At 41.4% G+C, this 20957-nt stretch overlaps 1 protein-coding gene across 1 annotated transcript in view; it reads right to left on the reverse strand.

The window, feature by feature from the left end:
* Window positions 1-20957, reverse strand: part of Shroom3 (shroom family member 3) — a 371082-nt gene that overhangs the window by 237836 nt on the left and 112289 nt on the right. Inside the window, exon 2 of the mRNA XM_004664888.2 lies at window positions 8502-8656. Within this exon, the coding sequence (XP_004664945.2) occupies window positions 8502-8656 (155 nt within the window). The remainder of the gene's footprint in view (window positions 1-8501; window positions 8657-20957) is intronic.

Below are 20957 nucleotides of genomic sequence, written 5' to 3' on the forward strand. Positions count from 1 at the left end.
GGCTACCAGCATGTGGTCCTGAGCAAGTCCATATACATCTGTGGATGGATCCTTTCATTTCTACCTCAAGGCAGACCCACAGGCTGGATATCACAAGACTTAGATTGCCACTTCAGCCTCACTATACAGGGCAAATCACATAGTCAGGAGCACACATATTTTAGGCAGATGCTCATCATTTTTTTTACTTATCTATCTTCTCTCTCCCCAGTCCTTTTTCCAGTAGAATGTGATATTCTGTTAACATGCATGCCCACACACTATAGTTAACTAAATCAAACCCTTCCAACAGAATAAATGGGTAGAAGAAAGGCTCTGTCAAACTTGAAGAAACAGTGGGGAGGTTTAAAATAAAGATTCCAGGCTGGAGAGATGGCTTAGAAGTTAAGGCACTTGCCTGCAAAGCCTAAAGGACCCATGTTTGACTCCCCAGATCCTACATAAGGCCAGATGTACAAGGTGATGCATGCACAAGGCCACACATGCACACAAGGTAGTTTATGCATCTGGAGTTCAATTACAGTGGCTGGAAGCCCTGGTGCATCTCTCTCTCTCATAAAAAAAAAGGTCAGTTTGTTGGGCATATCTCGAAAAAAACCCAACAAACAGATTCTAAGCCTATTGTAGTGGCTCATGTCTAAAATTCCACAATTTGGGGGGCGGGGGTCGACGCAGGAGGATTGCTCTGTGATGGGCTCAGAAGATGTCTTAGTGGTTAATGTGCTTGCTTGCAAAGCCTGCTGGCACAGGTTCAATTACCTGCTTCCCATGTATAGCCAATAGCACAAAATAGCACGTGCATCTAGAGTTTGTTTCAGTAGCAAGAGGCCCTGGAGCACCTATTCTCTCTTTCTCACTTGCAAATAATGAATAAAATGTTTTTAAAAAACCAGTCTGGCTGGACATGGTCACACACACATTTAATCCCAGCACTTGGGAGGCTAAGGGAGGAGGGCTGCTGTGAGTTTGAGGCCAACCTGAGTCTGTATAGTGAATTCCAGGTTAGCCTGGGCTAGAGTGAGACCCTACCTAGAAAAACAAAACAAACAAAAACACAGGGGGGCGGTGGAGAGATGGTTCAGTGGTTAAGGTGCTTGCCTGCAAAGCCTAACAACCCAGGTTTAATTCCTTGGTACTCATGTAAAGCCAGATGCGCAATGGTACACGCATCTGGAGTTCCTTTGCAGTGGCTGGAGGCTCTGGTGTGCCCATTCTCTCTCTTTCTATATCTTTTCTCTCTGCTTGTAAGTAAACTTAAAAAATATTTTTTAAAAACTCTGTGCTACAGGGCTGGAGAGATGGCTTAGCGGTTAAGCACTTGCCTGTGAAGCCTAAGGACCCCGGTTTGAGGCTAGGTTCCCCAGGTCCCACGTTAGCCAGATGCACAAGGGGGCGCACACATCTGGAGTTCGTTTGCAGTGGCTGGGAGCCCTGGCGTGCCTATTCTCTCTCTCTCCCTCTATCTGTCTTTCTCTCTATGTCTGTCGCTCTCAAATAAAAAAATTTAAAAAAATGGACAAAAAAATATTTTAAAAAAACCTCTGTGCTACAGAATAAGACCCTGTTTCAAAAAGAATGCAATTCCACTTTGAAAAGGAGCTTCCAGCCCTCTGCTCAGAATGAAACGTGTCTCATTTACCCAAATAGGTCATTTCCCCACCTACGTCCTCCCATTAATTGAGACCCTCATTTGCATGCTATGTTCTAAAGAGTTATTTTCAGTTTGTTTGTGCTGTAATCACCACAGTAAGTACTTCAACCACATGTTTCTCAGTTAAAGCTCACAGAGATTTAATGTCTTGTCCAAAATCCCAAGGCTAGCACCCAATATCATCAGTCTTCAACCCTAGGTACCCTCCACCTTCCCCACTGCCTAATGTATCCTCTCTAATACAGATCTGACATGAGGCTGTCCAAAAAGCACAAAATTCTTCTTTATCAACAACAAAACAACAACAACAAACCCATTGATGCCAAAATTAGGGGTAGATAATATTTGGCAAGTCACCCAATGCAGAAGGATGAGAAGTTGTAAATGAGAAGATCAGAGTGAGCCCCAGTGATCCTCCTGTCTTTGACCCCTTTAGAACTAGGGTTGCAGATATGCAGACATTGTTACAGGTATGGCATGGCCCTGTCCATCTTTTTTTTACATAGGTGTTAGGGATTGAATGCAGGTCCACTTGCCCACTTGAGCCATCTCTCCCACCCCACCAAATAACTTTAAAAGAGGTAAGTAGAGTAGGCAGCAAATACATAGATTTTTGATATAAGTGAACTTTTTTTTTTCAGGGAATAGATTCTGTATTTTTTAATACAGAAATAATTTAGAAATGAAAGAAGGCTATTAAATGAAATATCACAAACCATTCTGTCATTAATTAGATCAAAGAGAATGAAATCCTAGGATGATAACAAGGTATAAAGGTTAGACTTCTCAGACAAGTGACAGCCCTACTAACACACAGCCAATGTAATCCATCACAAAAGGGCTTGGGCATGGGATCTAGGGAAGTAGAAGAGGATTGCCCATCAGTGTCTCCAGGGCATGTCTAAATTCTAGTCTCTAAGTATGTGCAAGGGCTAAGGCAAGCTGCTTTTCCTCTAAGTCTGAGAGTTCAGCTATAAACATCAACACATAATGGATGAGATAAGACATATTCAATAGGCATCTTAGAGACAAATTGTTTCCCACACCAGAAATGGGGAGTATAAGAAGGCTCAGGAACCTTACTGATTCCATTAACATATCTAAAGAAAGAATGTGTCAGTTTGAAGAGGGATTTTGGTGGTGAAGAAATATGCAGAGAGACACTATGGCAGTATAATTCCTTGGGGCCCAGAGGCCCAAGGCCTTGACTTGTCCATGACAGCATCTAGGCTGCAGTCAGAAAGGTCCCTACAGATGGACCACCTAGCCATTAGAATTGGCTTCCACAGATCCATTGTTTTTACAGAGGCAGAGATAGCCCAGCAATCTGACCATAATACAACTTGCCCTTTGTTTTCCTATAGGGATGAGGTATACTGAATAATACTTGTCCTTTTCAAAATGAGTTAGCCCCTGGGCATTGGAATTTACATCCTATACTTGATTTTAAGTTTGGGATAATGTGGCTTAATACTCCTAAATTTCATAAGTTCTGGAGTAGCCGTGACCAAGTTTAGATCTATAAGCTGGACACAAATCATTAAATGGTAATCAATTTACTAACAGAACACTGGGAGGTTTCTGGATTACCAGGCAACTAGCATATCTGGTGAAGGTACTTTAACTTTATTCATCATAGGTTTTATAATGACCTTTCGAAGGAGGAATTGCCATTATTTCTGTTTTACAAATGAAGAATTTGAAGCTTAGAGGATCACAACACTTTAATGCTAAATAAACTCTGATTCACAGAGATTCTGCTGGAAACAGTACTTCAAGCCTTAGGTGGTCATCAAGTAGGCATAGATAGAAACCAGCAGGAAACAGGAAACCTTTCCAGAGGGGGGAGAGATGACCAGAGTCCTGCCTGTCAAACACACCAAGAGTGTGGATTCCACTATCAGTCTTCAGCTGATAAGCCAGGGTTCTTAAACTGGTGTTTGGGTTCCATGCTCAGGCAAGTTCAAACCTTTAACACACATCACTCCCACCTATCTGCAAAGTCAGCAGTCTTCTTCACTCTTGAGTGCCTACTTGCTGTACTCAAACCTCAACCCAGAGAAACGGGCCTACATCTAGACTTATACAATGATAACATGCATAACAGAAGTATCTCTTGTCACCAAGTAGAGTATACCCTTTACTCTTTTCTGGCAAGTTCCTTAACCTCTAAGCCATCTTTCCAGTCCAAATTTACTTTTTTTTTTTTTTTTTTTTTGGAGGTAGGGTATCACTCTCTAGCCCAGGCAGACCTAGAATTCACTATATAGTCTCAGGGTGGCCTCAAACTCACAGTGATCCACCTACCTCTGCCTCCTAAGTGCTGGGATTAAAGGTGTATGCCACTACACCTGGTTTAAAAAAATTTCTTTTTAAATAATCTTTTTCATTTATTTGAGAGAGAGGGAGAGGAGAGAGAAAGAGTAAATGGATTCACCAGGCCTCTAGCCACTGCAAATGAATTCCAGATGCACGTACCACCTTGTGCATCTGGCTTTCATGGGTACTGGGGAATAGAACCTAGGTCCTCAGGCTTTGTAGGCAAGCACCTTAACTACTAAGCCATCTCTTCAGCCTTAATCTCCTCTTGTCAATCACCTTGTAAAATAAGTAAGACCCCTTCCAACTTTAGTGTACCTAACAAGTAAAGACTGTAGACATTCAATGGACTTGGTTATGGGTATAACTCAGTGGAAGAGTATATATTTAATATGTGTGATGTTTTGGGTTCAATCTTAGCACCCCTCTACTAAAATCCCGTATATATTCAAGTAGACAATGTGATGATTTTATATAAGTATAATGATTATCACAGATTAATCAACACATACACTACCAAACACAGTTACCATTGTATGTATGTGCACTGCATGTGCACATGCACATATGTTCACAGTAAAGACATTAAAGATCTCTCAGCAAATGTTAACTATATAATGCAATATTATTATTATTTTTTTTTTTTTTTTTGAGGTAGGGTCTCGCTCTAGCTCAGGCTGACCTGGAATTCACTATGTATTCTCAGGGTAGCCTTGAACTCAGTGATCCTCCAACATCTGCCTCCCGAGTGCTGGGATTAGAGGTGTGTACCAACATGCCCAGCTAATGCAATACTGTTAATATTTGTCACCAGACATATTTATTCCCATAGCTTACCCATTTTTTTTTTTTTTTTTGAAACAGGGTCCAAATGGCCCCAGCAAATCTCAAGCTACTATATTACCAAGTCCAGGATAATAAAAGTGTGTCACCATGCCTGGCCTTTTTCATCTTCTAATTTTTTATTTTATTTTTATCTATTTATTTGAGAGATAATGGGCATGCAGGGCCTCTAATCATTGCAAACAAACTCTAGATGCATGTGCCATCATGTACATTTGGCTTACTTTGGTACTGGGGAATCAAACCTGGGTCCTTAGCTTTGCAGGCAAATGACTTAACTACTAAGCCATCTCTCCAGCCCCCTTTTCATCTTCTAAATGGAAGTTTTCCCCTTTGACCAATAGCTCCCTATTTCCCCTAGGTACTATCCCCTAGCAAACAGCATTCTACTTTCTGTTTCTACATATTTTAGTCACTCCACTCCACTCAGTAAGATCAGAGTATTTGTTTTGCTGTGCTTGACTTATTTTACTTAACATATATCCTCCAGTTTCATCAATGTTGTAAAGGGCATAATTTTCTTTTATGACTGAATAATATTCCAGTGAGTGTGTGTGCACTTGTGCACATGTGTGCTTGTATACACACACCACATTTTCTTTATCCACTTGTTATCTGATGGGTCCTAAGGTTATTTCCATATCTGGACATAAAGTAGTTCTTTTAATTCTAATTTAAAGATGAAGAAGCTGGGTTGGCACATGCCTTTCACACTAGCAACTTGAGAGGTAGAGGCAAGAAGATCAGGAGCTCAAGATCAGCCTTGGCATTAGCTGAACTGAATTTGAGGCTATCCTGGGCTACATGAAAGCCTGTCTCAAAGGAAAAAATTCCATTGAATATATACAATCTTTACTTGTTAGGTATACTTTACTAAAGCTGGGAGGGGTCTTACTTTACAAGGTGATTGAAAAGTAGATTAGGGATGGAAAGATGGCTTAGTGGTGAAGGTGCTTGCCTGCAAAGCCTAAGGACCTAGGTTCTATTCCCCAATACCCACAAAAGCCAGATGCACAAGGTACTACATGCATCTGGAGTTCATTTGCAGTGGCTAGAGGCCTGGTGAACCCATTTTCTCTCTCTCTCTTCTTCCTCTCTCTCAAATAAATAAATAAAATTATTTATTTTTTTAAAAGCCAGGTGTGGTGGCATATGACTTTAATCCCGGCACTCCGAAGGCAGAAGTAGGAGGATCATCATGAGTTCAAGGCCAGCCTGGGACTACAGAGTGAGTTTAAGGTCAGTTTAAGGCTAGAGTGAAACCTTACTTTAAAAAACAAAAAATAGGGCTGGAGAGATGGCTTAGCGGTTAAGCACTTGCCTGTGAAGCCTAAGGACCCCGGTTCGAGGCTCGGTTCCCCAGGTCCCACGTTAGCCAGATGCACAAGGGGGCGCACACGTCTGGAGTTCGTTTGCAGAGGCTGGAAGCCCTGGTGTGCCCATTCTTTCTCTCTCCCTCTATCTGTCTTTCTCTCTGTGTCTGTCGCTCTCAAATAAATAAATAAATAATTAAAAAAAAATAAAAATAATAAAAAAAAAACCAAGAGGAGGAAGGGAGGAAAAGAAAAAGGATGAAGAGGAGGAAGGAAGAAGAAGGAAGAGGAAGAGGAGGAAGACAAAGGAGGAAGGGAAGAAAGAAGAGGAAGAGGAGGAAAACAAAAGAAGAATAGGAGGAAGAAGATGAGAAAGAAGAAAGAAAAACAACTGAATCTTCAATGAGGCTAAGTAATTTGCCCCAGGTCACAAGCTAGAAAGTGAGGTCCCAGAATTTAGACCTGGTCTAATCTGGCTCTGATGACTACGTGGAACCACTCTGTTACCTCTGGCAGCCAGAGCACGACCTTAAGGCTGATGGCCCTGATGGAGAGCAGACAGAACCCAGCAAACTGAGCAGAGGCATCAGAGCCTGGAGATGTGATGAGTAATGCTCCTGGCTCTGTACTTTGTGACTGGAAAGAGCTGTGGATCCTCAGTCCAAGAGTCACTCAGAAAACACTGGAAGAATGAAAGGATGCAGAGGTAAGGGGGTCTTAGAAAATACCATCTGAGGAGATAGAAGGCCTTATTTTCCTCAGCTCCAAATAGTTACCTTCCATGTACAATAACAAAACCTGGTTACTAAAGAAATATTCAAAAGCCAGGCATGATGGCACACACCTTTCATCCCAGCACTAGGGAGGAGGAGGAAGGAGGATTGCTGTGAGTTTGGGGCCAGACTGACACTACATAGTAAATTCCAGGTCAGGGAGATATTACCTTGAAAAAAGGAAGGAAGGAAGGAAGGAAGGAAGGAAGGAAGGAAGGAAGGAAGGAAGGAAGGAAGGAAGGAAGGAAGATAGATTCAAAGATGCAGAAGTGTGGGTCCAGGGCTTAGGAGTCAAGGTTATGGTGCTCACAGGCATCACTAAGCAGAGCCAGACACTCTAGACTGTCTGTCTTTTCCAGTTACCAGCTGTGCTTCTTTCAGCAACTTCTATAAACCCATTACCTATTAAATGGGGATAGTAGTAGCTACCTCAAGGGGTTCTGATACAGGTTAAATGATCTCAAGTGGTACTTGGTAGTATAGTATAGTATAGTATAGTATAGTATAGTATAGTATAGTATAGGTTTTTTGAAAAGCCATTTCTGGGCTGGAGAGATGGCTTAGCAGTTAAGTGCTTACCTGTGAAGCCTAAGGACCCTGGTTCGAGGCTCGATTCCCCAGGACCCGTATTAGCCAGATGCGCAAGGGAGCACATGCGTCTGGAGTTCATTTGCAGTGGCTGAAGGCCCTGGTGTGCCCATTCTCTCTCTCTCTCTCTCTCTTTGCCTCTTTGTCTGTCACTCTCAAATAAATAAATAAAAATATACAAATTTTTTTAAAAAGCCAATTTCCTTTCCTTTAAAAAAATTTATTTATTTATTTGAGAGAGAAGAATGAATGAATGGATGGATGAGTGAATGAATGGGTATGCCAGAGCCTCTAGCCACTGCAAACAAGCTCCAGACACATGTGCCACTTTGTGTATCTGGTGTTACATGGGTACTAGGGAATTGAACCCCAGCAGTCAGGCTTTGCAAACAAGTACCTTTAACCACTGTGCCATCTCTCCAGCCCCTCCCTTTCCTTTTCCGTCAATAATTCCTTCTACCAAGAGTTGGTTCTTGGGCTTGTTCACACCAACCACAGCTAAGCCTTTCCCAACAGAGGAACCATGACAACCAAGACTACAAAACAAGAGAAATTCCACCTGTTTAGATAAATCTTGTGCTGTAGATGTGGCTAATGGAATGTCACCTAAATTAGCTCAAATCTGCTCTGTGTAGTGCCAGAAGACTAAACCAGACCATATTTGGGGTGACTGTCACTTCTCATATCAAACCTAGAAATTTAGAAAGTATAGTTGATACCCCTCCTTAACAACCTGATGCAAACCCCCATGGGGGGTCTTCAAAAGAGGGACAAACAGTATCCAAATACCTTCACCCCACTTCCTCTCCCATACCACAGGAAGGAACAAGAAGAAAGGAAAAAAAATACTCATGCACACAAATGTATACCTTTATTGTTAGCACCCCGGCTGCCATCGCTATACACACAGGAAAAGATAGCAGCTAGCTGGGAGCTCTTTGTCCCCAAGTGAAGCAGGCCAGGGAGGCACTGTGAGGTGCTGGCAGGAAAACGGTTGGGGCACAGCCCACCTACCTGCGCACAACCAGCCGGAGGGTCTTGTAGGATCCCTTCACTAGGGATACGGCTTCCCTTCTGGAGCTGCTCAGCACCACCTCATTGATGTGCACAACTTCATCCCCAGCTCGCAATTTGGAGCTCACCAGGTCAGCTTTGCCCCCTTCTTCAATCTGCTCAGATGAGAGAGACAGAAAGAGAGAAAGAGAAAGAGAGCTGCAAGTGAGCTTCTGCCCAGCCTTATGTCAGCCCCACTGTCCTGATCTCTGCCTGGACTCCTTCAGAACCTGATGTACCAGCTGTAACTACATCCCTTGTGCCCAGCCAGAGGGTAATCTTTAGTACCCTGACTGTTTACAGAGGATGCTCATAGTTTCCTTCTAAAGGCCACTATCTTAGCACACTCAGAACATCCTGTCCCTTCCTTCTTCAACATCAAAAGTGTACTTGGAGCTACTGTTTCATTCCTTTAGAAGTTAAGTCTTATTTTTAATTTTTATTTTGGTTTTTTGAGGAAGGGTCTCAATTTGGCCCAGAGTGACCTGGAATTAACTATGTAACCTCAGGGTGGCCTCAAACTCATGGTGATCCTTCTACCTCTGCCTCTTGAGTGCTGGGATTAAAGGCATGTGCCATCACGCCTGGCTAGTTAAGTCCTTTTTTACTTCACTTTTTTAGTCCAAAATTATACCATTATTTAAGAAAAGTGATACAAACAATGGAATATTACTGAGCACTAAAAAGAAGACACTAAGGGGCCTTAAATGAATATCCCTAACTGATAAAAAGCCAACCTGAAAAGGATACATACTCTGATTCCAATTATAGCAAAGGCAAAACCATGGAGACAATGGAAAGGTCTGTGTTAAGTTTTCTTTCACAGAACCCAAAACCTCGCACATGGTAGGCAAATACCCTATCACTGAGTATATACTATCAGTCCATACCTAGCATATGCTTTGATTCTCAAATCCCTCCACACTATTTCTCAGTGATTCATGGTATCTTAGAATTTTACTTATTACCAGAGACAACTGTTACATTTTTGGTCCAATATTGATGCTTTTCAAAACCCTATATTTCCAGTTCCTTTTTTTAAAAAAATATTTTATTTATTCATTTGAAGAGAGTGACTGAGAGAAAGAGGCAGATATAGAGAGAGAATGGGCACACCAGGGTTACTAGCCACTGCAAAAGAACTCCAGATGCATGCTTCACCTTGTGTACTGGCTTACGTGGGTCCTGGGGAATTGAACCTGGGTTCTTAGGCTTTGCAGGCAAGTGCCTTAACTGCTAAGCCATACCTCCAGCCCTTTATTTTCAGTTTCTTGTTTCCTATCCCTCCTCATTTTCTTCTAAGTATGCCTCTTCTGTTACTACAAGTTCTCTTTATCAATCCAGAGAGAATCCGTTCATTTCTCACCTCAACCACCTCTAAGTAGCTTCTACTTGTCTGTGACAAGCTTCTATCCCTACCTTTTTTGGTATTTTCCTCTTTTTTTTTTAACCATAAAGACTTGTATCAACATTTTTACATACCATAAACTTACTTTTTAGAAACACAAATTTGATCCTAGTTTTCCAAAAAGAAAAACCAAGGTCATTAGAAAGTGTTATTTTTTATCCTTATATTACAAAAGCAAAGCATTATTCGCAATATGAACTACATACTAATTATAGTCACTTCAGCAGTAAACTGCTTTCTGATCCCTAACAATATAAATCTTTTATAATCATAATGCAAGTTGATACTTTGCATACAAAATGTTCTATACACCAGAGCTAGAGAGATGGCTTAGTGGTTAAGGCATTTGCCAGCAAAGCCCAAAGGGACATTCTAGAAAAGGCAAAATCATGGAGACAGTGGAAAGGTCTGAGGTTAAGCTTTCTTTTGTGGTACTAGGACTGAGCCCTTACACATGGTAGGCAAGTACCCTACCATAGCCCCTTCTCTTCTCAATCAGACTCTCTCTCTCTCTCTCTCTCTCTCTCTTTTTTTTTTTTTTTGGTTTTTCGAGGTAGGGTCTCACTCTAGCCCAGGCTGACCTGGAATTCACTATGGAGTCTCAGGGTGGCCTTGAACTCATAGACTCTCTTTTATTTTGATGTTGTGGTGGTTTGATTCAGGTGTCCCCCATAAACTTAGGTGTTCTGAATGCTAGGTTCCCAGCTGATGGAGATTTGAGAATTACTACCTTCTGGAGGGAGTGTATTGGTCGGGGCAGGCTTATGAGTGTTATAGCCAGTTTCCCCTCGCCAGTGTTTGGCACACTCTCCTGTTGCTATTGTCCATCTGATGTTGGCCAGGGTGTGATGTCCACCCTCTGCTCATGCCATCATTTTCCCTACCATTGTGGTGCTTCCCCTCAGGTCTGTAAGCCAAAACAAACCTCTTTTTCCCCACAAACTGCTCTTGGTTGGGTGATTTCTACCATCAATGCAAATCTGACTGCAGTAGATGTCATCATCTTTTCCTCCTATTATGATGGTCTTGTGTAGGTAGTGTCACGCTCTGTGTGGTCACGGATATCAAGGCCATTTTGTGTCTGAAAGAGTGCATTGTAAGTAGCCCTACCCTCCTTTTGGCTCTTACATTCTTTCTACCACATCTTCCACAGTGGACCATCCTGAGCCTTGGAAGAGGTGATAGAGATGTTTCAGTGCTGAGCACTCCTCTGTCACTTCTCAGCACTATGGTGCCTTCTGAGTTATCCCAAGGTCATTGCCATCTGAAAAGAGAAGGTTCTCTAGCCATTTAACCAAAAGTGAGAGCAGCATTAATATATGGGTATGAACATTAAGGGAAGTGCTTATAGGGCAGTTTGGAGAGCATAATATATGCATTTAGGCAGATACCAGGAGGTGTTATACCCCTAGGGCTTATGACTATCCCTGTTGTAGGTTTTCAGTATCAGGCATATATTCCCTCCCATGGAGTGGACCTCCAGTCCAAATAGAGAGTGCTTGGTTTCCCCCATAACAGACATGCCACTATTGCACCTATTGGCTCATTTGGCCTTGATGGCCAAATTTAAGGTCTGCAGTGTCCACTGTTGTTTTTCTCTATTGGTGATTTCTCTCTTTCCCACAGAGCTGCAAGCAGCATAGCTTTTTCTAGCTTTTGATCAGCTGGTCTTTATGGAGGAGGTTTTCAGCTCAGGTTCAGCAGGATTTCTCAGTGACCTTGCAGCTCAAGCATGTAGAGTCTTCAGCAATAGGGTCTCACCATCTATTCCACAGGAAATATTTTTATTTATTTAGTTGAGAGAGAGAGGGGGATATTCAAAGAGAAAATGGGCATGCCAAGGCATCCAGCCACTGTAAACGAATTCCAGACACATGTGCCACCTTGTACATCTGGCTTACATGAGTCCTGGGGAATTTAACATAGATCTTTTGGCTTTGCAGTCAAGTGCCTTAACCACTAAGCCATCTCTTGAGCCCATAAGGACTCAGGGTCTGTATGGACACATGTTCTCTTCTTGTGGATGTTTCTTTACTACCCAATCTCCCCATGTTTCTATGACCACCTTTTCTTGGAAATTGGACAATGATGGGACAGAAGGCAGGAAAAGAAAACTTGGGAGATTGTTTTGAAGCACTGCACCTTAGTAAGACAAAAGAATTCTATTGCATCTCTTTGGTCATCAAAGGAATAGAAGAAGATCCTCAGTAGAGTTGTCAATCTTACCTGACACTAAGAATACCACAATCAACAATTTTAATGAAAATTCAAACTGAAAAAGGTGTCCTGCACTCTAGTATATTTATTGTGGCTTGAAAAATAAACTGGAAACCTAAAAACAATCTATGAAATACTAATGTGTTTCAATTAGACATAGAATAAACATGAATTTTAACTATCAGACACAATTTCAACTTAGCATTGACTTGAGTTTCATTTCTTTTCAGGACTTTTGCTTGCTGTTATAACTTTAATTTTAATAATTTTTTATTTACTCCTGTGAAAAATGATTTATTACATTGAAATAATTTTACTATTTTCAGTTGAAATGAGACCACTGATTTAACTAATTATGTATAAAAAATAGAATTTCAATGAAGAGCTATTTTGAAGGTAATTTCTTTACAAACACTAGAATGGGTTGTAATAGCATGTGTAAGACAAAAGTTTATTGTACTATTTTGAAATCTGGAAGATATAATATTTAGTTGTAATGTATATATTGAAATATCAAAAGTATGGATAACCCTTGACATCTTTTTTTTTTTGGTATTTTTATTTATTTATTTGAGAGTGACAGACAGAGAGAGAAGGTGGGGGGAGAGAGAGGGAGGGAGGGAGAGAGGGAGAGAATGGGCACACCAGGGCCTCCTGCCACTGCAAACGAACTCCAGACGCATGTGCCCCCTTGTGCATCTGGCTAACGTGGGTCCTGGGAAATCGAGCCTTGAACCAGGGTCCTTAGGCTTCAAAGGCAAGCGCTTAACCGCTAAGCCATCTCTCCAGCCCAACCCTTGACATCTTAATGGACAATAATGTAGGAAACAACTGAACATCTGGTAGATTATGATTATACTTCAATTCTCACAGGTCTAATTAAAGAAAAAGGGGTACTGGGTATCAATGTGTCTAAATATTCTAATACATAAATAACCCTAATCAGACTTTAATGAAAAAAAAAACACTTTTCCCACTATCAAATTCATATTTTACAAGCATAATGCATAAGCCTTAAATTAGCTAATATCTTATTAGGGTTGACCAAAAAAATCCTGCAAACCCCAAAAAGTCAAACCAAGTGAAACAATGTTTTCAGTGTTGTTAATGTTGCACTCTTGCAAAAGAACAGGCAAAATCATGCTTATTTTTACATTTGCATCCACAGATATTACATACACTGAGAAGGATTCTCATAGCTATGGAATCCCATATGAACAGTGTCAAAGATATTGTCTGCAAAATACATGTCACAGTGCTGGCGTGGTGCAGAAGCTGGGGATCCTGCACTGGCAAGGGTGGCACTGGAGTGCTCGGCTGGCTGTTTCCTCCCAATGCATCGTGGGTCCTGCTGCATTTGGCCCCTCATCTCTCACATTGTACTGCTCTGCCTCGGCTTGCTAGCCCAGGACCTCCTGGGGACATGGAGACTATGCCAAGTCAAATTCCACCTTAGCATTTATACTTGATATTGCCTCAGCCTGCAAAGCTTTTCCCCTAGAGACTGATTTGATTTTCTTACCCTATAAAGACCAATTTGGTCTGTTTAAAAATATTTTATTTATTTGCAAGCAGAGAGAGAAGAGAGAGAGATCGAGAGAGAGAAAGAGAGAGAATGAATGGGTGCACCATGGCCTCTAGCCACTGCAAATGAACTCCAGACACATGCACCACCTTGTGCATCTGGTTTTTTGTGGATACTGGGGAATCAAACCCAGGTCATTAGGCTTTGTAGGCAAATGCCATAACTGCTGAGCCATCTCACCAGCCCCCAATTTAGTCTCTAAACAAATTCAAATACACCAAAGCTAGAGAAGGTCTTTCCTAGCTGTCTCTTTATAACTTCTGTAAGGCCTTGCATAGGCTAGGCAAGTGCTCTGCCACTGAGCTACATCACCCGCCTTAGCTCCCTAAAATTTAATGTCCTTAATACTACTTGTCCTCCTTCCCAGTTGTGTTTTTCCCTCAGCACTCAATCTACTTTCACTTAGATATCTTGTTTATTATCTGTCTTACACTAGAATATCAGTCCATAAGGACCATGACTTATGCCTGTCTTATTGACTGCTATCTCCCCAGTGCCTAAAATAGTCGGGCATACAGTGGTGGGTTCTCAGTACTTATCATATAGATGAATCAAATTTTATCATCCTTGCTGCCAGTTTTGGCGCCTCATGTTCTAATAATGGTATTGCATCATCTCAGTTGTCACAACTGTCAGGTCTTTGTAATAATCCCCTCATTTTTAATACATTTACATAGATTCTTAAGGATAGAACCAGGAATACTAAAGCTCATAAGCTGTGCAACTGCTTGCTCAAGGTTGCATGTCGGTAAAATGAGAGAGCTGGGAGTAGGATTCCAGATGGACTTCAAAGCACATGTTCTCCAGTCTGTTGCCTCTAAAAATCCCCCAGATCATTGTCCCCAGACTAATACTTCACTTGTCTGCCTAATCCTCCAAGTGCCCAAGAAACATGACACACCACCTTTCTATGTTCTGATCCTTCTCTTTCAAGAGATTCTAAGAACTCTGAACCTGTTACACAGACTTAATAGGTTTAACAGAATTCACAACCTAGCCATGAATAAAAGAGTTGGCATGCACAGCTCCAGGGCAGGGAGATGGCCTTGCTATGCAATACTGAACACATAATGCCTTTGATTTACCTGCAGTTCTCTCTGTACTTTAACTGAAATCAAATTCATCCTGTAGAGGTCTACCACAGTTGAATTTCACCTGCATGCTATGTCTTAACTCTTGATGGATTAATTTTCCTTTCTGACAACTTTTTTTCCTGCCTAAAGATAAGGTATGGGTACAAAGAGGAAAGGACAAGTCAGTCAGTCATAGTTAATGCAATGCAATGTGCAGCAAATTTGCTATTTTGTTCAGTTGGTGATTTGCGGAGAAATATGTTCTCTGTTAAGTGCAAGAACTGCATTAAATATGCAAGATATAAAAAGATTAAAGTAAACCGGGCGTGGTGGCACACGCCTTTAATCCCAGCACCCAGCAGGCAGTGGTAGGAGGATCACCATGAGTTCGAGGCCACCCTGAGAATACAGAGTGAATTCCAGGTCAGCCTGGGCTAGAGTAAGACCCTACCTTGAAAAACCAAAAAAAAAAAAAAAAAAAAAAAGATTAAAGTAGATGTGGTTTAATGTGAAATTTCTTCCATGGGCTCATGTTTCTAACAATTGGTCCCTAAATGGTGACACTGTTTTGGAAGGTAGTGGAACCTTTAGGAAATGGAGACTCATTGAAGGATGTGGGTCACTGGTGGTGGACCTTGAGGTTTTATAGCCTGACCCCACTTCCTGTGTGCTCTCTGCTTTCTGACTACAGATGCATGCATGCAGCAGCCACCTCTCACTCCTGCCTCATGCCTTCCCTATCATAGTGGAATATTCCCTTTCAATCTGTCAAAATCAACCTTCCTTCCCTTAAATTGCTTCTTGTAAGGTATGTGGTCGCAGCAACAAGAAAAATTAATATTAAATTAAGAACTTCTCAAACTGTTTGAATGTTGCTTTGTATTGTCTGGGGATTATTATTACTCACAACTGTAGACTTCTCAGTTTAGAGCTGCACATATGGCATGAACAATGAAGAGCACGAAAGATCCTCCCAGGGTCTATACCTGTGCTAAGGTTCATAAATTTAATCAGCAGTTTTGTGGGACCCAGAACTAACCCCTGGGCTACAAAATGAAACAGAGAAACAGTTCTGTGTATTACACTCAGTGACAACAGTACCAACATGATGCTGCCTGTTAACCCACCTGCCTCTCACCTAATCTTAAATCATTAGGGTATATCGCCAAAGATCCCTTTTCTGGGTCATTATGTGGCATGTTTTGTGGAGAAAGACAGTGGGTTGGGACTCCGGAATCCTATGCTCTAATTCTAACTCTGGCTTTTTCATCTGCAGGACTCTGGAAAGACCTCAGCTATAAAGTATGGAGGATTTTGCTCTGAATTATGAGGAGACACTGCCTTACACAAAGAAATGTATGTTTCTCACTGGTAATCTGACAAACAGAGGAAGTACCATAGCTTCCTCTAGACTGGAATCCACATGTGCCTCTAAGTATTAAAGATTATGAATGAGGGGCTAGGAAGAAGGCTTGGCAGTCAAAGGCACTCGCTTGCAAAGCCTGGTGGCCCAGGTTCAAGCCCAAGCCACCCCATTAAGTAGTAATATGCAAAAAATAGTGCATGTGTCTGGTTTTCATCTGCAGTGGCAAGAGGCCCTAGCAAGCTCACACACACACACACACACACACACACGTGTGTGTGTGCGCACAAATAAATAAAAACTTTAAAGTATGTAGCTACTTTATTTTGTTATTTTTAAAATAAGAGGCATATTATTCTTGTCTAAGTTTAATAACCTAGATGAGAAGAAAAAGAAAAGAAGCAGCAGTAGCATGGTGTATAAAGACTGGGAAAGATAGAGTTCCACTGATGTGGGTATGAATCCCACTTCCCATGCTGAACTTGCAAAAATATGCATCTTTCCTGAATGTGAGTTTTCTTACTCTGAGTATGGGACTCTATGAAAAAGCACACTGAGGTGGTGTGTGACATTTTGTAAACAGTCACAGAAAGTTTTTTCATATTAACGGGAGTTTCAGAGGGCTGCAATGTCATGGTCATCCTCTTATCTCTGCTGGCAGTAAAGGTGCCTGCCATGACTTCAAGCTCCCTGTGTTTATGATACTCAACTGCTCTGATAATTGCAAATCAGAGATAAAATGAAAACTTTGTAAAATGGGTCAAATGTTACAAATAGACCTAAATGTTAGTAATTCAACAGGGATACCCTAGAAAGAAATATATATATATGACTTACATTTATCCCTAAAGACACTGCTATCATTTTCAGGCAAGTAAAGATATCATTCCAGAAGTTGTCTATATATACATTTATATAAAGAAGTGGAATAAGTTTGGGGTGAGGAGTAATTAGAAAGTTGAATATCAGTATTCCTTTCCATTATCCCTTGTCGTGTCTTACAAATGATTTGAGTCAACTCCTTAAAAATACAAAAGACTAAAGGAGCAGTTAAGAGAAGCTGTGCAAAAGGAAAAACATAATAAAATAAAAGGCAAGGACAAGACTGACTACAAGAAAGACATTATACAAGTGGGGACTTTCATCATTTTTCTGGGACTTCATTATCTAGGTCCCTACAGATACTAGGTTCCACAGAGGAAAATATTCACTGCTCAGGAGGGCAGCTGTGAATTAAGACCCCACACAACAGCCCCGCAGTCAGCTCTATCTCCATTCCCTGTAGTCCCACTAAGGTCTTCTCAATACTCTTACATACAGGATGACAATCAATACAACCAGCAAACAAAATGCAAACCAATGGCACAGTTAACATGAATATCTTTCAAATAAGATGAAATAGAAAGGATAAAAATGGTACATCTTAAAAATTTGTAAAGATGAAAAAAGTAAAACTAGCTCATTCTTTATTTTGAAGATTAGCACATGATTGTCATTGTAAGATTAAATAGCTTATTTTCATAATCACTTGTTGTGATTTTCAACAGTTTGGTTCATATTATAGAGCAGATTGCTCTAGACAAATTTTTTGGTACCACCCCTTAGCAGGGAATAACCACTCCAGGGAGTATATAGCACTGTGTCTTGGAGCCAAAAGCAAAAATTGGGCTGGGGAGATGGCTCAGTAGATAAAGCACTTTCATACAAGTGTGAAGATCTGAGTTCAGATCCCCAAGACCCACATAAAAGTAGGAAGTTGTGGTGGGCTTCTGTCATTCCAGCATGCTGATGGCAAGATGGGAAGCAGAGACAAGAGAATTTCTGGAAGTTCATGAACCAGTAAGCCTGGTAAACCAAGCTATAGTGAGCAACAATCAGAGACCCTGGATCATACAAGGTGGGATGGTGAGGACCAACCTGAAGGCTGTCCTCTGACCTCCATATGTACTGTGGCACACGCATATGAACTCAAACAAATGAATATGTGTGTGCATGCACACACACACACACACACCCCACACTAAAAAAAGCAAAATAGAACTATGCATAATATAAAGCAGGAAGGCAGGCATTGTGGGACACTGGCATTGAAAACTGCTACTGTAGAATCCTGGAGCTCTGAGCCACTAAGAAATCTAGGGTATTTTTTTTAATTGTTTTGATCTTATTTTAGCAGTGTCACACACTAGTTACCTACTGAACCCCATGGTGTCTTATGGTGGTTTGAATGAAAAATGTCCCCCAGAGACTCATGTGTTTAAGTACTTAATCCCTAGTGGTGCTGTTCTGGATGGTTGTGGAACTTTTAGGAGGTAGAGCCCTGCTGGAGGAAGAATGTCACGGGGACAGGCTTTGATGTGTTACAGCCGAGCCAGATTGCTGTTTGTTCTCTTTACCTCTTCCCTGCTGGTGTGACAATGTGACACAAGCTTCCTACTCAAGCCTGCCATGCCTGCCCATCATGATAAGCCTTCTGGAGCTATAAGCAGAAATAAGCTCTTCCTATTAACTGCTTCTGGTTAGGTATTTTGTCCTAGCAATGCAGGATCTTGGGGCTCAGAGGGATCTCCCAGGCCTGTGAACCCCAACATTTGGGGTTCATTTCCATTTTAACAAATAATTGAGAAAATGGATTCCAAGAAGGGTAAATTATGAATTATTAAATTAATTTAGGAAGAAAACATGAATTATGAGGTTCACTGTAGGGGGAATTAAGATCAAAGGAGGAGGCTAGCTGAAAGATTCAAGCCAGAGAAAAATGCTCCTTGCCCAGCTGGAATGGAAGAAGGGACAAACAAAGAGAATCTTCATCACAGAGAAATCTCTGTGGGTTAAAAGGGCTCTTGAGGACTGCAGAGGTGATTTAGCGGTTAAGGCACTTGCCAGAAAAGCCAAAGGACTCAGGTTCAATTCCCCAGAACCCACATAAAGCCAGGTGTACTAGGTGATGAATGTGTCTGGAGTTCATTTGACCCTGGTGCACCCATTTTCCCTGCCCCCTCTCTTTCTGATTGCATATTTAATAAATAGAAATATTTTTTTAAAAAGAACCAAAGATCTCCTTCACATAAAAGACACAAGAAGCCCAGGCATGGTGATGCACGCCTTTCATCCCAGAACTCGGGAGGCAGAGATAAGAGGATCACAGTGAGTTGAGGCCAGCCTGAGACTACAGTGAATTCCAGGTCAGCCTGGGCTAGAGTGAGACCCTACCTTGAAAAATAAATGACAAACAAACAAAATAAGACAAGAGAGGATAAAGAAATGACAAAGGGGGTGGGGAAATGGCTCAGTGGTAAAAGGCACTTGTTTGCAAAGCCTGATGGCCCAGGGTTGAATTTCCCACTACTCATGTAAAGCTAGATAGATACACAAAGTGGTGAATGCATCTGGAATTTGGCAAGAGGCCCTGGTCACCCATATTTTTTCCCTCTCTTTCTTCTAACAAATAAATCATTAAAAAAAAGAAATGTTAAAGAAGAGTTGGAGGATGGCTTAACAGTTAAGGCACTTGCCTGCAAAGCCAAGGACCCAGGTTTGATTCCCCAGAACCCACATAAGCCAGATGCACAAGGTGGCACATGTATCTGGAGTTTGTTTGCAGCAGCTAGAGGCCCTGGCATGCCTATTCTCTCTGTCTCTCTCTTCTTCCTCTCTCTCTTTCTGTCAAATAAATAAATAAATAAATAAATAAATATATAAACACATAAATAGTGAAGAACTCAGAGATCAATACATGTAACAAAGTAAGAAAGCACCCCAAAACAAGTCACATGAAGAAGCAAACAGGAAAATACCCAGGCGGAAAGAATTGCTCCCCCTCTTCCCAGATGGGAAGGGAGGAGATAGACTTACACACTAAGGTTCAAGTGAAATTACAGGAAGAAAAAGAGGGCTTGCCCATGTGGCTAGTCTCCTTTATGCCAACCAAATATCCAAGCAAGGTGAGTCTTGTTATCTGACTCAGGTGGGCCAGGAGAGACCTGATTGGTTTATGGACTCACAGGGCTGACTCAGGGAGGCCAGGCCGTGTAGGTGTGAGGAAGAAGCAGGAAATTCCTACTGGGGAGTGTTGTTGCTGGCAACCCTCTTGGATGAGACTGGATCAGAGGCCAAGTTCTAGTTTTGCAGGGACAGGCATATTTACATTTCCTTGTTCCCTCTTTGGGCTTCTGTCTCAGACTAACTGCCTGTAAAAAACTATCTTACTCCTATTTCTCCTTCACTAGTAATAAGAAAGTAACTTTTCAAGAAAAATTTATTTTATTTTTTTCTCAATTTTTATTAACATCTTCCATGAGAAAGTAACTTTCATTAAGAATTCCTGAGGACCAGGCCTATAACCTCAACTACAATGGAAGCTAGGGCAGGAGGACCACAAATTCAAGACTAGGTTAGGCAATTTAATGAAAGCTGACTCAAAACTCAAAAAATCCAAAAAGAGCTAAGAGTATAACTCAGTGATTGAGTGCTTATATACCACGCTTCAGGCCTCGGTTTCAATCCCTTGCTGCAGAAGAAGGTATGAGGCTACAACCCTTGCAATTGCATGAAACCACGAGGCTATTTCTGGTCAACATGTTTTGAGCAGGAAAACATGACACCTATACTTCTCCCAGATGTTCTTTCCCTTTGGCATCATAACTGACAGTGTATGAGAGGCTGGCCACTCATTAGCAAGGGTTGGTTATTCAAGTGAACTGTTGTCCTGTACTTACAGAATGAACAAGAAGTAAACCTATAGTTTAGGCCTCTAAGATCTCCTTTTTCC

This window comes from Jaculus jaculus, chromosome 11 (genome assembly GCF_020740685.1).
Source record: "Jaculus jaculus isolate mJacJac1 chromosome 11, mJacJac1.mat.Y.cur, whole genome shotgun sequence".
Classification (NCBI taxonomy): Eukaryota; Metazoa; Chordata; class Mammalia; order Rodentia; family Dipodidae; genus Jaculus; species Jaculus jaculus.